Here is a 14,594-nt window from a genome sequence, read left to right as displayed (position 1 = left end):
CAGGCATTGGTTGAGAAGGGAATGAGGCAGGATTGTGACCAGTCCCCTATGTTATTCAATTTCTACATTACTGACAAGTAGTAAAGAGAACAAAAGAAAAATTTGGTGAAGCAGTTAACATTCAGGGTGAAGAAATAAAAAGTTTGAGGTTTCCTGATGACTTTGTAATTCTGTCAGAGAGAAGAAAAGAATTAGAAGGGCAGTTTAGCGCCTTGAAAGGGAGATACAAGATGAACATCACCATAAGCAAGAAAAAGAATCATGGAATCTAGTGAAATTAAATCAGGCGATGCTCAGATGATTAGATTAGCAAAAGAGACACTTAAAGTAGTACCTAAGGTAGATATTTGGGTAGTAAAATAAGTGATGATGGCTGAAGTAGACAGGATATAAAATGTAGACTGGCAATGGGAAGAAAAACATTTCTGAATAAGAGCAATTTGTTAACATTGAATATAGGCTTAAGTGTTAGGAACTCTTTTGTGGATGTGTTTGCCTGGAATATAGCAATGTATGGAAGTGAAACATGAACAATAAGCAGTTTAGACAAGAAGAGAATAGAAAGTTCTAAAATGTGGCTCTAGAGAAGAATGCTGAAAATTAGTTGGGTAGACAACATAATTAACAAGAAGATACTAAATAGAATTGGTGGGAAAAGAAATCTGTGGCACAACCTTACTAGAAGAAGAAATCAGTTGATAGTACACTTTCTCAGACATTGAGCGATCACCAATTTAGTACTACATAGAAGTGTGAGAGGTAAAAATTGTAGAGGGAGACCAAGAGAAGAATACAATAAGCACATTCAGAGGGAAGTAGGTTGCAGCAGTTATTTTGAGATGAAGAGACTTGCACAAGATATAGTAGCATCGAGCGCTGCATCAAACCAGTCGTTTAACTGAAGGCCACAACAACAAGTGGTACAACTCATCAGCACCACCAAGTATGCAGATGACCTGCTGGTGTTAGCCAAAAATCAAAGACAAATGCAACATGTAATGAACCAGCTGGTGGATACTATAAGAAAATACAGGATGAAAGTCAACACTGAACAATCAAACTGACGAAAATTGAGAATGTGATGCAACTGAAGTACTTGGAAAGCTTGCTGACAAAGGATGCCCAATGCACAAATGAAATTTGAGCAGGAATTGGTATGGTTAAAACCACATTCAGCAAGAAGAGCACTTGGCTGACCAGCAAGTTGGGCATGGAATTAAGGAAGAAACTGAGGAATTCCTACATCTGGAGCATTGGCAGTATGGAGCAGAGACATGGACCATGAGAAAAATTTAGAAAAAAAACCTGGAAAGTTTTGAAATGCAATGCTGGAGAAGATCAAGAAGACAGATCAGAGACAAATGATTATATACTGAAAAGAGTAGCAGAGAAGGAAACTGTTCTGTATACAATTATTCAGAGGAAGTCTGACAGGATCACACACATACTCACAAATAACAGGTAAATACAAAATTTCATAGGAGGGAAAACAAATGTAATACAGGATAAGGAAGAAGAATAATTCAATATCTGGATGACACGAAAGATAAAAGGAGATGCAGCACACTGTAGGAACATGCTCAAGACAGGTAACATTCGTGTCAGAAATTTCCATACAGTGACACGGACGTGCCACTAGACATAATACTACATAACAACAGCAATTAGAAATGTGTGTTGCAGATTTTAAGAGGGGTAACAGCCGCCCACCCATCCTTCATACTCTTCTTCCCTTGTAGATGCTCAAACTGACAAGCAGACCTCCAGTACTGGTCGAATGAATGTTTTCTGGGCTACCCCCTTTGTGGGTGGACTACACATTCTCAGGATTCTTTCAATGAATCCATCTGGCATTTGCCTTTCTATTACTAGTTTTATGTACTCAATCAACTTTAAATTACTACAGATGCATATTCTCAGATATTGATTCTTAAACCTATTACAATAAATTCCAAGTTGAACTGTGCTTTGGAGTTTTCATTAAACTGTTGGTCTTTTTATAAATACGTGGTTAAGTAGTTCAAAGATCAGAGGAAGATAGCAGCACAGCACCTCCAGTAAGATACTGTTCTTGGTAAAGTACTATGGTGTTCGGACCAATGTTTGAGTTGAGGCCAGCATATCTTCGCTTAACATTATTTCAGTCAGGAAACAAAAGAACATTGCTTGCTTAGATGAGTACATCATTATTTCTTATTGGCAGTTGACACTTGCCTTATTCCAGTTGTGTAAGGAAGAAAAGAAATTAAGTTCATAATCACATGAGGTAGTATTCAGGCTGTCACCTAACTCACTCACATTAGAAATGGCACACTCACAAGGTAATGAATCCATATCACAAATGGCAGAAAGACAAATTAGAGACAATAGCTGAAGTCAGAGTTGTCATATGCCAGAACTCTTAACCTTAAAAGAAGAACTAAATGTAAACAAGTGAACTGGAATTGGTGGACAGATGATCCAATGGAGCTATATGAACAGCTTCGTGTGGTATGCTGCAAAGGAGTTGTTGCAACATTCAGCCATTATTTATTTGGGACAGTGAGCAGTGGCTATGCACATGTCACTCACTTAAAAAAGATCAGGTAGGCTGTCTGGTAATGGAGAAGAAGTATGGTCGTGGGGATAGGGTGAGGGTACAAATTCTAGAATGTCACCTAGGCTTGATTACAGCAGGCTGGTTTGGATGGATGTAGGTTGCTTTGCGGAGAGCACCAAGGAAAGGATGAGAAAGCTGAATTGGCATATGCTTGAAAATTATCTTGTAAAGGCTAACTTACATAGTAACAATAACCACTATTAAGTGAAAAATCTCAGAATGTGCAACAGCCCACTGCCCTCCTCCTAATGTATCACTCCTCTAGGGGCTGCAAAGACAGGACTAGAGCAATTATAGCACTAATTATAGACTAACAATGGCACTCCATACATGAATAGAATGGGAAGGACCATTGACCTGTAGTGCATGGTGAGTACACTCTGCCATGCACTTCAGTGGTGTGCAGAATATGTATGTAGATGTAGTAATACAGAGGATAGACTAGTGTAGAGAACTGGATAAAACAAGTGTTCAAGATTCAAGACCAGAGCAGCATGAAATTTTCTTATTGAACATCTCTTGGATGCTGATCACTTATTTGCCTGTTGCCTCTATTGCTCATATTACCTTCCTCCTGGTACTTACATGACAATCTTGTGATTTCTGCTGGCTTTGTTCTAAAATATTCATGTATTGTTATACAGAGCTGTGGCTGTGGCTGCAAATGCACCAAATGGTATACTGACTGTTGTTACATAAGGCACCAAGTGGACCGTGATCTTCAAGTCAAAAGGCTAGTAGTACTGATGTTGGCAGCAACTCCACATGCCACTGACCTGGTGAGTAACTACGCTGATCAGCTATGTTACCGTTGGGTGCTGCAGCACAACCAGAGGCAGAATTCTTCACAAGGGGAGATCACAGAGACTTCCAACATGGACTAGTCATTTGACATCACCTGAGTTACAAGTCCATTAGGGGCATTTCAACCCTTCTAAAGGTGCCCCCCAAGTCCACCGTTGGTGAGGTTTTGTTGAGTGGAAATGTGAAGCAACAACCACAGTTAAACCAATACCAGACAGACCTCATGTACTGATGGATTGGGACTTTTGAGCACTGTGGAGAGTGGTTGTAAAAACACTGTATGAAAGTAACCAAAGAAATCGGTTGTCAGTTCCAAAGTGCTGCCAGCAGCACAGATACCACAATGACTTGTGTGTAGGGAGTTAAAAATAATGGGGTACAATAGTTTAGCAGCTCCTGATAAGTCACACCCTTCTATACTCAGTGCTAAGCAACACTTGATACAGTGTATAGAGTGACATTACTGTAAACCAGGGATCTGGACTTACAGTTTAGGTCTGGCGAATGACTGGAGAATGTTACCCACCACAAAGTGTAGGACCAACAGTGAAGCATGGAGGAGGCAGAGTTATGACATCGAGATATTTCTTGTGATTAGAGTGTCGTCCCATTATTGTGCTTAAGAAAATGCTAAATGCTGAAGGATTTTACAGAGCCTTGTATTTCGTACAGTAGAAGAAAAGTTCAGAGACAATAATTGTTTGTATCAGCATGACAAAGCACCCTGTCATAAAGCAGCATTCGTGAGGCAATTGTTTGAGGACTGTTACATTCCTGGAATGGACTGGTCTGTCCAAGGTTCCCATCTGAACAAAAGGGAATTTTTGGGATGAGTTATAAAGTCAAATTTGCTCCAGACCCCAGTGCCCAACATCCAACTACATTCTCTGGTTGTGGATCTTGAGGAAGAAGGTGCTCCCATTCCTCCACAGACATTTAAACATATTTGGACACCTCTGTGCAGGCATGAAAGAGGAGCAGCATGGTCAGGATATGAGAGGGGGTTTGAGAGGCGAGTTTTACAAAATTAAAGAATGAAACTCATTGAAATTTAATACATTCTTGGTACTCAGAGAAATGCTCACCTTAGCAGCCTGTCAAGGTGCAGCATGAAACAAACAGAATAGGACATGTGAGAGGTGGTGGTTCATGATTGTGTAGCTGGTGGCAGGTCAGGGTGAACTGGGCCAAAGGCAGAGTGCACACTCCAAACACTTTGTTTGAAGGCTGAAGCCCAAGAGAGCATCTACACTGTGCTCTCCTCTCCAAGATGTTCCAGCAACCACAAACATGACCTGCTTCTTATGTTTTCTATTGGTTAAATGTATGGTGTGGCATGCTAGTTCATTCAGCAGAGAGCTGATGGAATTAACTGCTTCTGTCTTGAAGGACAGGTTGCATTGGCATGTTGGAACTGTGGAAACTTTTGCTTGTAGCATCTCGCAGCTTCAGGGCATGAAAGAAAACTTAATGTTGTCAATGAAGCGTTAATGAATTACTTCTGGTGGTCCATACTAGCTGGCCATCTTTTACATCCTTCTCCTCTCTCCCTCCTAGGACGGGGTGGCCACATGCATTTTTGGTTCCACACAATTTCTAGACAGACATGACTTAAATATTATGGGGAAATGCCATGGCAAATTGAGAAGTAGATATCCTTGATGTTGGGAAGCACCTTAAATCACTTAATAAAAGTAAGGGCCTGTGGTCGAGATCGTATATCGGTTAGATTCTTTTTCAAGTATGCTAATACATTAATTCCTTACTTAGCAACTGGATACAAGTGCTCACTTTTCGAAAGATCAGCCCTAAAGACCGGAAAGTTGCATAGGTCACACCAATACATAATAAAGAAATAGGAGTAATCTGCTGATTTACAAACCCATAACATTAAAATCAATTTGCTGTGGGATTTTGGAACATATACTGTGTTCAGATACTATGAATTACCTTGAACAAAGTTATTTATTGACAAATAGTGAATATGGATTAAGAAAATGTCATTCTCATTAGACAACTAACTCTTGATTCACAGTAATGAGTGCTATCAACAGTGGATGTAAAATTAATTCCGTATCTTTAGAATTCCAGGAGGCTTTCGACACCACACCTCACAAATAACTCGGATTAAGTGCCTACACAGTATTGCCCCCATTGTGTGGCTGGACTAGTGATTTCCTGTCAGAAAGCTCAAAGTTCATAGTAACTGACAGAAAGCCTTCAAGTAAGATGGAAATGATATCTGGCATTCCTCAAGGAAGTGTTATAGGCCCTCTGCTATTCCTACAGTATATAAATGATGTAGGAGACCATCTGAGCAGATCCCTTGAATTGTTTGCAAATGATACTGTTATTTACCATCTTGTTAAGTCATCAGATGATCAAAACCAAATGCAAAATGAATTAGACAAGATATATGTGCAGTTTGAAAAGTGACAATTCATTTTAAATAATGAAAAGTGTGGAGTCATCCACATGAGAACTGAAAGTAATCTACCAAATTTTGGTTATACAATAAATAACACAAAGATAAAGCCTGTGAATTCAAGTACATACTTAGGGATTACAATTATGAGGAACTTAAAGTGGAATGATCATATCGATAATGTCCTGGGGAAAATGAACAAAAGACTGTGACTTATTGGCAAAACACTTACAAAATGGAACAGATCTACTAAAGAGACTGCCTACACTATGCTTGTCTGCCCTCTTCTGGAGTGCTGTAGCATGATATGCGATCTGCATCAGATAGGATTTGCAGAGAACACCGACAAAGTTCAAAGAAGTGCAGCTCATTTTGTATTGTCTCAAAATAGAGGAGAGTGTGCTCCAGGTATGATATGCAAATTAAAACAAATACATTTTTGCCCCGATCACCTCCATACCCTGTAAATGATGTATGCAAGCAACCGATTGCTTGAAGTTTACTGCAATAAGCCTCAACCAGGTTTCAATACAATACCACTAAGGGTATCTTCTTCAGAAAAGGTAAAGTTGCATTACATTAAAATTATAAGCTTATACTGTGTGCTGAACTGGTAAAGTTAAATAGAAGAAATTATGGACAAAGTCCTCGATGGAATACAGCTAAAAGTTTTACACAGGTTCAACTCGTTATAAGAGTAGACATTGAACACTGATTTGTTTCTGCACATTTCCTGCATTGTGCATGCAAGGACCATGGCTTGTGTTTCTGACAGGGGGATTCGGATGTCAAAATCCTCTGTGATTTGTTTATGATGACATTATAACCCCACCAATCGGTGTCTGCCATTTTGTAGTGTGGCAGTGACATATTGTTGAGCAACTACAGCAGCATGTCAGTAAAGACCTGAAGATGACGAATGGCTGTCTTGTTGAAATATTGTGCAGCTTTCACAACGTTATCCAATGCAATCCCCATGAACCACTGAAGCATATCAGATTTTATTACTATGAAATCTTGAATAATTACCTCATTGGATAAACAAAGATAACTTGTAATAAAAAGTCATAAATTCAACTAAATACCTAAGTATTACAATTACAAACAACTTAAATTGAAAAGAACACATAGAAAATGTTGTAGGGAAGGCTAACCAAGGGCTGCGATTTATTGGCAGGACACTTAGAAAATGTAACAGCCCTACTTAGGAGACTGCCTACACTACGCTTGTCCGTGCTCCATTAGAATACTGCTGCGTGGTGTGGGATCCTTACCAGGCAGGACTGAGGGAGTACATCGACAAAATTCAAAGAAAGGCAGCATGTTTTGTATTATCAAAATATGGGAGAGAGGGTCACAAAAATGGGCTGGAAATCATTAAAAGAACGGCGTTCTTTGTTGCGATGGAATCTTCTCACGAAATTCCACACTGTTATTCTCTTCAGAGTATGGAGGAAGGCCATGTGAATGAAATACAAAGATTATATATAGCCTAGAAGGACTTTGTAGAAATAGTATAGAGATGAGATGAGAGTTCTCTTTTTGTACCGAGAGAAGTGAAATAAGCCACTACCTGTGTGTTGCAGCCTGAGTGGTGAGTGTGGGTCTCCACTTGCTGATGGAGCACACTATTCCATGTTGCCACCAGTTGAGGGAACTTTGCAGGACCACCAGAGAATACAGAAGCACACAACTTCAAGAATGTCAATAGAAGTAGAAAAGATATGAAAGAGACTGGTTGATTTTGAGTAAAGATCCATATTAAGAGTTATTGTCATGTAGTTGTGAACTGTAATTGTTTAAGTCTCTGGGAGAAAATACAGTGCTTAAAGCAAACTCAGTATCAGAAATAATTTACATGGCTAAAGATAGCAGAAACACCGCTCCCTTTCAGTGAAGCACTCACACTGAGGAAAAGACGCACTGCAAGAAGTCAAGTTGGAACTGATCAGCAATGCCAGCTAACAACTATTATTACAGGTGATCATCTATTCAGTGTTAGCATAAAGCACATTCAATCAGCCAAAGAGAAGGTGGTGTTACAACTGGTGTTATGTACAGTGAAGCATAGTAGCACCAGGGAACATGACAAACATGACAGATGTTGACCATTATGGCCAGGAAAGTGTATGATAAGTGAATGAGAGCAGATGAAGGGAATTTTGAAGCATGTAAACAGTTTTAAGTGACCAACTGGCAAGGGCAAACACTGACATTAGTCACAAAATAACAAGACCTATTGAACCATAAATAGTGGTCTTTACTCACAAAGTAAGAAGAATTCACTCACAGAAGGAAGAGTTAAGTTGTTTTTGACATGTAAAATTGCAAAGAAGAGTGGTGGCCGCAAATATTGGACGACTGCAATCAGTGCTGAACACAGGTAGCTGACGACACTGCAGTGATGTTGACAATGTGATCTATGAGTAGATGATAATCTTTTTGGAAAAATACCCGACTTGTGAGTCTCCTAAGTAATAGCCGACTTTCCAGTAAGAATGACAGGGCTTGATGGTTGGTATAAATTATAGTTTTATATCTCCAAAACAGAGTCTTAAATTTCTTTATACTCCATACTATGGCCAATAACTCTTTCTTTGTTGTGGTATAATTTAACTCATGTTTGCTCAGTGCTCTGTTGGGAAATGCTAAGATATTGCGGTCTTCTAATGTCAGATCCCACACTCCCTGAAACAATTCACAAGAAATTCCATATTCCAATGCATCAGTACTAAATGTAAAAGGCTTATCCATTTGTGGATGTTCCAAAATAGGTGCCTCTAGCAACGCTAACTTAATATTATTGAATGCTTCCAACTGTATTTTGGTTTTTGTTTAAGAAGTATCAATAGCCTTGGATTGTTCATAGGTTGCCCCCATATGTACCGCCTATAAAATCCTGCTACACCTCAAAACAATCTCAATTGCTGGTTGCTACATATTCCTTTGCTTCAGGACACTCTTTGATAGCACATCTTCATTCTGGTTCAGGTTTTATCCCATTTATGTGTACCAGATGTCACACTCTGCTTTGCTGAAAAGTGATTTAGAATGCTTAATTGTAATACTTTTAATGTAAAACCTATCCAAAATTCTTGTTAACAGATTACAATGTTCATCCCAAGTCTTTGATACTAGTAATATATTCTCTACATACATAATTAACTTTTTAGCTTCTTCAGTTGCCACATACAGCCGGTGGGATGTTACTTATCTGTTTGTTCTATTACAACATGTATTGTATTATATGTATGACTTTGTCTATTGCCTTAATGGCCCAACAACAAGAAAATTATTCTAGTCTATTCTGTTTGGCTTTAAGTTCAATTACAGTTTCTTCCACTCTGTAACCATGCGTCCAGTATGCTGGAAATTTTAGCTGCCTCCAGAATTTTTCCTCAGTGATACTTTTCAGTAATCTTGGCTACAATGAGGTGTTCTGTTCACTGCATCATGGTGGCCATTGCTGGTGACCTCTCTGCAATATCTTCCAGAAATAAACGTAAGTACAAAGGTTATACTCTGTTTTCTGTAATTATTTATCATCATTGTTGTTGTAAATAGATCAACAAATTATGTTACAATAACCTAACACTTAATTCTTAATTATTTCCAAGAGTAAACTATCAAGTCTAGTCAGCTGGACACAGGAAAATCTCTATTTCGATGACCAGTGGCTAAAACCTACAATTACAGTGCTCATTTATGACGTCCATATACCATGCCATTATCAAAAACTATTTGAAATAATACAAAAATTTTGTTTGGACCTGAAGAGGTTAGTAGATCTTTACCTAAAGCTGCATGCAAAACTCTATTGAATGTGGCCAGTGAACTATTTCATCCAACTGGTAACACATTAAATACAAATACCTTCATACAAAAATCTGTGTATTTTCTTCAATTTTTGTCAGTTATGACATGCCAATACCCCAAGGTGAGATCTATGGAATTCAAATACTGTGCTTGTTTGAATTTTGACAATAATTCATCGATACAGTCTGGTCTGTCTCATTCCATTTTTATGTCGTTATTCAACGTATGCATGTCCAGGACTAACCTGACTCTGACGGTAGGTTTATGTACTACTACCAGGGGATTATTACATTTACTAAGACTATGTTCAATAATATCGTTTTTGAGCAATGCCGTTTGTATATTCAGCAGTACAGGATAAAGTTTACAAAAAACAGAATCCTTTATCTTAAAGCAATATATATGTCTCCAAGAACCCCTGGTTTATCTGAAAACAGCTTTCCATACCATTACAATTTGATATCAGTCCTCTTATTGAAACTTCCTGGCAGATTAAAACTGTGTGCTGGACCGAGACTCGAACTCGTGACCTTTACCTTTCGCAGGCAAGTGCTCTAACGACTGAGCTACCCAAGCACGACTCATGCCCCGTCCTCACAGCTTTAATTCTGCCAGTACCTCATCTCCTACCTTCCAAACTTCACAGAAGCTCTCCTGCGAACCTTGGAGAACCAAAGCCGTGAGGACAGGGTGCGAGTCGTGCTTGGGTAGTTCAGTCATTAGAGCACTTGCCTGCAAAAGGCAAAGGTCCCGAGTTCAAGTCTCGGTCCGGCTTACAGTTTTAATCTGCCAGGAAGTTTCATATCAGTGCACACTCCGATGTAGAGTGAAAATTTCATTCTAGCCACCAACCTTATCTCATATTTTCCATTACTTATTACTCCACTATTCCTAAACAGTAGTGCATAACAATTATTGTTGTAATTAAATGTCAATTCTTTGGCTTTAAAATCTGAAATTACTTTATATGCATCAAGCCAATCAATGCCAAGCAATAACTGATAATTGACATTGGGCACTACTAAAAGTGTTTGCAGAAACATAAAATTCCCCAGGATTAAAGGTAATCTTACATCTTGTTTGTACTGTTTTAGAAACTTTAATACTAATTATGTATACTCTAGTCAATGGAAGTGTAGAATATACCATCTGGGGTCTTACATCATTAATAATGACTCTGAAGACATAAGATTTCACTTCATGAGTCAACATGCTCTCTTCTGATGGTTTATTTCTCCCAATACTATTGATTTAAAATTATTCACATTGTGTTCTAATTGTTGTTCTTCTAAAATCCACTCTTTCACTTGAATTGTTTGCATAAAAGAAATCAGCTTGGCACATTCTGGATGACAGCCCAGGTTCCAGGACGTTGTCCATTTTCCACCACTATCACTGGTTATGACACTATAATTGCACTGTTCTGTGGATTACTATTGCTTACAGAATTTGGAACCAGTGTGAGCTTGTTTGAGTTTTTGGATAAGTGCTAAGTTTTTTGCCCCTTTTGTGTCTTATTTTTGACTATCCAACAAACATTCATTTCTGTATTCTTCTGAAATCTATTGTTATTAGTGCCTGCTATATTTGTGTCATAATTTTGATTCGTGCTTGATTCTCCATGACTAAAATCACCTTGCTCTTTGTTCATTGCATCTAGACTTTCCACAAATGTCAACAAATCATCTATTGTGGAGCATCCCCTGTACAAAATCTTCTTTTCAAAACCTATGTGTGGTGAATCTCCTCTATCAGATTATCTAAACATTTTGATTGTGTTAGATGTCATTCAATCCCAGGAACTGTTATAGTATTTGGTATTAAACAATTCTAACTTAACTTCTCTTGAATTCCCTGCAACCAGCATTTTCTCTTCAGCTTTTCCTGAAAATTGGCCCAGGATGCAAACTTGTCAGAATGGGTTATTCCTCATTCTGCCACATCATGTACTAAATTACTTAGTGCAAAGTCTATCCATTTTGTGTCTTACCATTTTTGTGGCAAGGATCTCGAAAATACTCTCAGAAAGTATGTTGAGAGCACATCCCCATCTGGCTTGAACTTACGAAAATGCTTAGAGAAATTCATGGCACTCCCTAATTGCAACTCTTCTAATAGATTTAGGTTTTGGGTACTAATCGCTTGTTCTCCTGACTTTAGTGCTTTATCAGGTGCATCCCATAATTTTTAAATTCCTCTTTTTGCCTAGTAGTATCACTCGCACACGTGTAGATACTACTCAAATTTTCAGTCTTTTCTTGAAACCTTTGGTCTACTAAGCCTGTATGTTTTCCTCTAAACTAGTTGTAGATTCATTTGACACAACAGTGTCACCAGACCAGCATTTTGATATGTGTGCACACCTCAGATTCATTCCTTTACATCTTTATGTTATTGTGCCACAAATTCTCTGACCTTCTCCACATTTCCATGAAGCTCCTTAACATATTCATCTAGTTCCTTCCACACTAAGATGTACTGTGATGAAATCTCTCTGTATATTTCTTCAGAAAAAATCATTTGTTGCAGTTCTGTAACATGCTGACCTTGCTCCTTGATGACTGTGGTCACCTCTTCCTTCCGTAGCCTAAGACTTTCATCAATAATTTTATGTAAATTTTGGATTTCCTCACTTAACTCAGTTATTACTCTTCTGTTACTTCTTTTCATTTCTTTGATCCTTTGGAAGTGTTGTAACGGTTTTTCATCCCTCATTCTAGCAGCTTCCTTCTCTCTCTTTCTAGCCTCTTCCTGAAACACTAGGAGTCACTGGAGATTGACTGATTCCATTTTCCTTGTAATTTTAGGCATACACTAAGTCACCAGTTGAATAACGACTGAATCCTTTTATGACATCTTTCACAAAATACTCACTTAAACAATACTGTGCTCCATTAAGATATGCCATTCCAAACAAATGGCAGTATGAAAACTGCTCATCCAGAGTGGTGAGAGGAAACTGTGTCACAGTGTCAACAATCTGCATCACAGTGTCACGGGACTGAACGGCACAGTAGCAGGCAGTTGCACAACATGCAGCTTCTTGTGTCACACCACAGCAGTTCATTGCACCCATTCTCGGCTTAACGTGAGCAGCATCAGTGTCACCACGGCTTTGTCAGCATCCTAACTGTGCACGCTGTCTTGCAGTACAGACTACAGCTATCCGATATTTGTAGCCACCTTCTTCTTAGTAGTTTTATGTATCAAAAACTCTGTCACTTCTGTCAGTGACTTCTTATTTGGCAACCAAAAATCACTCTTTATGGCTACTAGCCTCTTGTTATTTTGTAACTAATGTAGGAGGTTGCCCTTGGCAATGCCATATCTCTTAAAATTGCCCACTTTAAACTGTTTACATTCTTCAAAATTCTCTTCTTCTGCTCTCATTCACTTGAAACAGTCTGTCTAACAGTCGACACATGTCACGTTTATTATGTACCCTGATGTTGCTGGGCTTCACCGTACTTAATGCCAGATGTAATGCTGCCTTCTCTTTGCTTGCTGGATTGCTGTATGTTAACACTGGAGTGATGGTCACCTGTAGTAATAGCTGTGATTTGGCTGCACTGGTCAGTTCTTCCTACTTGACTTCTTACAGTGTTTCTTTTCCAAAGTGTGAGCAGTTCACTGAAAGTGAGTGGGGTTTCTGCTATCTTTAGCACTGTAAATTATGTCCCAACAACGACTTTGCTTTAAGCACTATTTTCTTCCATAATTACACATTTACAATTCACAAGCACATGACTATAACCCTTAATCTGGACCTTCACTCAAAATTAACCAGTCTCTTTTGTGTCTTTGCCACTTCTACTGACGTTCTTGGAGTGGTCTACTTGCGTATTCTATGATGGCCCCTCCAAAGTACCCTCAAATGGCGGCACCATGCAATAGTGTGCTCCATTAGCAAATAGAGATGCCTGTTCATTGCTCAGGCTGCACACATAGGTAGCGCCTTATCTCACTTGATTCTGTACAAAGAGACACCTGTTGTCAGTGTACAGTTTCTGCAAAGCCCATCTAAGCTATATGTAATTCTTGTATTTCATTCACGCAGCTATCCTCCATACTTTGACAAGCCTAATGGTGTGCCATGGCCATTTCCATGGAAATGTTACCTGACACTGCTGTTTAACTATTCCCGTTATCTTACTGCTCCTACTGAAGGCAACGTTAGAAAGATACCAACATAAAAATACAAGCAGCCAAACACTTGTGCATTTCACTTCCACATTATTTCCTGCGCAGGAGGCTTCCCTATTTCTTCACATTAATTCATATTCATTATTAATCATTACATCTAATGTATGTGATATCTTCATATCAATATCACTCTACAACTTCCACCTACATCGCTGCTCTACAGAAGGTGACAACAGAATGCAATACGGAGGAGCGCGTGGTCAGCACACTGCTCTCCCAGCTGTTTTGTAGACTTTCCAGAAGAACCATTTACTTCACAATTGAGGAGCTCCTCAAGTGATATCTTGAGGCTGAGTGCACCCATATCAGTCCTTCAACAGAGGAAAGATCCTTGGCAGCACCAGGAACCAAATTCGGATCCTCTGCATGCAGTATTCTATGCTGACCACTCAACTATGGAGGTGTACAGCAGATTATAAGTGATGGCATGATCATGTTAATCATAATTCTTCATTAAATTACTGTGCCCGGTACATTATCATTGTGTAATCCCTCATCAGCACTAGCACTAAGTTCCAGTTTATTTTTTCTAATGTAAGACATATCACACATCTGTAAAACATCAAACAACACTTGCAAAATAGAAGACATTAGCTGAACACTGCAGAAGTAGGAGATATAAATTATAAGAGAAGGCAGAGAGAAGAAGGTTCAATACTTTCATCCCACAGTCTGCTAGGTCACACAGCATCCTAACATTTCCAGGTGCAAATCATAGCAGTGACTTTATGGTGCACCTGTAGACCA

At 38.9% G+C, this 14,594-nt stretch overlaps 1 protein-coding gene across 1 annotated transcript in view; it reads left to right on the top strand.

Annotated features, from left to right (window-relative positions):
- Positions 1-7,453, top strand: part of LOC126293336 (alpha-(1,6)-fucosyltransferase-like) — a 230,171-nt gene extending 222,718 nt beyond the window's left edge. The window contains exon 5 of the mRNA XM_049986529.1: positions 7,415-7,453. Coding sequence (XP_049842486.1) covers positions 7,415-7,426 — 12 coding nt within the window. The 3' untranslated portion in view covers positions 7,427-7,453. The remainder of the gene's footprint in view (positions 1-7,414) is intronic.
- Positions 7,454-14,594: the final 7,141 nt, after the last annotated feature.

This window comes from Schistocerca gregaria, chromosome 10 (genome assembly GCF_023897955.1).
Source record: "Schistocerca gregaria isolate iqSchGreg1 chromosome 10, iqSchGreg1.2, whole genome shotgun sequence".
Lineage (NCBI taxonomy): Eukaryota > Metazoa > Arthropoda > Insecta > Orthoptera > Acrididae > Schistocerca > Schistocerca gregaria.
The sequence above is the reverse complement of the archived record's forward strand: the minus strand, read 5'-3'. Positions and strand labels throughout refer to the sequence as shown.